This window comes from Onychostruthus taczanowskii, unplaced genomic scaffold (assembly GCF_017590055.1).
Source record: "Onychostruthus taczanowskii isolate IOZ18803 unplaced genomic scaffold, ASM1759005v1 scaffold95, whole genome shotgun sequence".
Classification (NCBI taxonomy): domain Eukaryota; kingdom Metazoa; phylum Chordata; class Aves; order Passeriformes; family Passeridae; genus Onychostruthus; species Onychostruthus taczanowskii.
Window position 1 is genome coordinate 1,087,618 of NW_024507546.1, and position 2,331 is coordinate 1,089,948.

The 2,331-nt window shown below is 50.4% G+C and overlaps 1 protein-coding gene across 1 annotated transcript; it reads left to right on the forward strand.

Moving 5' to 3' along the window:
• The first annotated feature begins 220 nt into the window (after nt 1-220).
• Nucleotides 221-2,104, forward strand: KCNA1 (potassium voltage-gated channel subfamily A member 1). The gene is made up of 2 exons (XM_041426814.1): nt 221-368; nt 589-2,104. Exon 2 carries the CDS (start codon nt 629-631, stop codon nt 2,102-2,104), a length of 1,476 nt encoding a protein of 491 aa, XP_041282748.1. The 5' UTR covers nt 221-368; nt 589-628.
• Nucleotides 2,105-2,331: the final 227 nt, after the last annotated feature.

The window sequence follows — 2,331 nt, forward strand, 5'->3', positions numbered from 1 at the left end:
GCACAAAAGAGGAGAGGACCAGGGCAGTGGTGGTGGTGGTGGTGGGAGGGAGAAAGGAAGAGGCAGGTGATGGAAATTTGCTGAGTTGGCATTGCAAGGACTCACCTCCCAGCCAGCCCGTGATTTATATATTTATTTCTATATTTATTTATTTATTTTATGTGTATGTGCGTGTGCATGTGTGTGTGTGTGGTAGCTTCGTGGCAGCAGCTGCAGCGATGGTCGAGCCGGCGAGAAACGTGGACGGATCGAGTTAAAGGCTAAAGGAGACAGCTGGGGAGGGAAACCCCAGCCTGGGGGTGCACTCCACAGACCTTCAGCCTCCCGGTGTGGGGGACAGGACCCCTCACCTTACCTGCCCTCTGCCCCCCCTAAAGGTACTTCTTCCCTCTTTCTTCACCTTCCCATCATCCCTGATGCCTCTCCCTTCATTCCACCTCTCTTTTCCCCTTTTGGGTATTTCCATCCTTTAGGCTCCACTTCCACCCCTTCCTCAAGCTCCCTATCCCACCTCAACCCCTCCACCCTTGAATCGCCCTGGGTCTCTCTGTGCTTCTCCATCCTCCTCCTCCTCCTCCCTTTCCCTCACTTCTCCCCTGCCCCTTGGTCCCCTTTCCTCTGTGCCACCATGACCGTGATGGCTGGAGAGAACATGGACGAGACTTCTGCGCTACCTGGCCATCCCCAGGATAGCTACCAGCCCGCTGCCCACGACGACCACGAGTGCTGTGAGCGCGTGGTGATAAACATTGCGGGACTGCGCTTCGAGACACAGCTGAAGACTTTAGCCCAGTTCCCCAACACGCTGCTGGGCAACCCCAAGAAACGCATGCGCTATTTTGACCCTTTGCGCAATGAGTACTTCTTCGACCGCAACCGGCCCAGCTTCGATGCCATCCTCTACTACTACCAGTCCGGGGGACGGCTCCGCCGGCCCGTCAATGTCCCCCTGGACATGTTCTCTGAGGAGATAAAATTTTATGAGCTGGGCGAGGAGGCCATGGAGAAGTTCCGAGAAGATGAAGGATTCATTAAAGATGAGGAGAGACCCTTGCCGGAGGGGGAGTACCAGCGCCAAGTGTGGCTCCTCTTTGAGTACCCAGAGAGCTCTGGGCCGGCAAGGGTTATTGCCATAGTCTCTGTCATGGTGATCCTCATCTCCATTGTGATCTTCTGCCTAGAGACATTACCTGAGCTGAAGGAGGACAAGGAGTACACAGTGCATCGCACTGACAACACCACCCAGGTCTATAAATCCAACATCTTCACAGATCCCTTCTTTGTTGTGGAGACCCTGTGCATCATCTGGTTCTCCTTTGAGCTGGTGGTGCGCTTCTTTGCTTGCCCAAGCAAGACTGATTTCTTCAAGAACATAATGAACTTCATTGACATTGTGGCCATCATCCCTTACTTCATCACCCTGGGCACTGAGATGGCCGAGCGGGAGGGGACTCAGAAAGGAGAGCAGGCCACCTCCTTGGCCATCCTGAGAGTCATCAGACTGGTAAGAGTCTTTCGAATCTTCAAACTCTCCCGGCACTCTAAGGGCCTCCAGATTTTGGGACAGACCCTCAAAGCAAGTATGAGAGAGCTAGGTTTACTAATCTTCTTCCTCTTCATTGGGGTGATTTTGTTCTCTAGTGCAGTGTATTTTGCTGAGGCTGAAGAACCTGAGTCTCATTTCACAAGTATCCCTGATGCTTTCTGGTGGGCGGTGGTATCCATGACCACTGTGGGCTATGGTGACATGTACCCTGTGACAATTGGAGGCAAAATCGTAGGCTCCTTGTGTGCCATCGCTGGTGTGCTGACAATTGCCCTGCCTGTACCTGTCATCGTGTCCAACTTCAACTACTTCTACCACCGAGAAACAGAAGGGGAAGAACAGGCTCAGTTACTTCACGTTAGCTCCCCTAATTTAGCATCTGACAGTGATCTCAGTCGCCGCAGCTCCTCCACAATCAGCAAATCTGAGTACATGGAAATCGAAGAGGATATGAATAATAGCATAGACAATTTTAGAGAGGCTAATCTCAGAACTGGCAACTGCACTGTAGCCAATCAAAACTGCGTTAATAAAAGCAAGCTGCTGACTGATGTGTAAACAAACAAACAAACCCAAAACAAAATCCCCACTCACAGCTTGAAGACTTTAGTGACACAGTCACACTTTGTAGATGCTTTACTGATAGTCTTTGAATGCTTTATTTACCTCGTAAATGCATTGTTGCATTGCAAATCTCTGCTCTGCGATAAAGAAGCTTCCAGGATCCATGAAAGACAAAATTTTGTTTATTTTCAAAAAAACATTTTCCACCTGGCAAATGATAA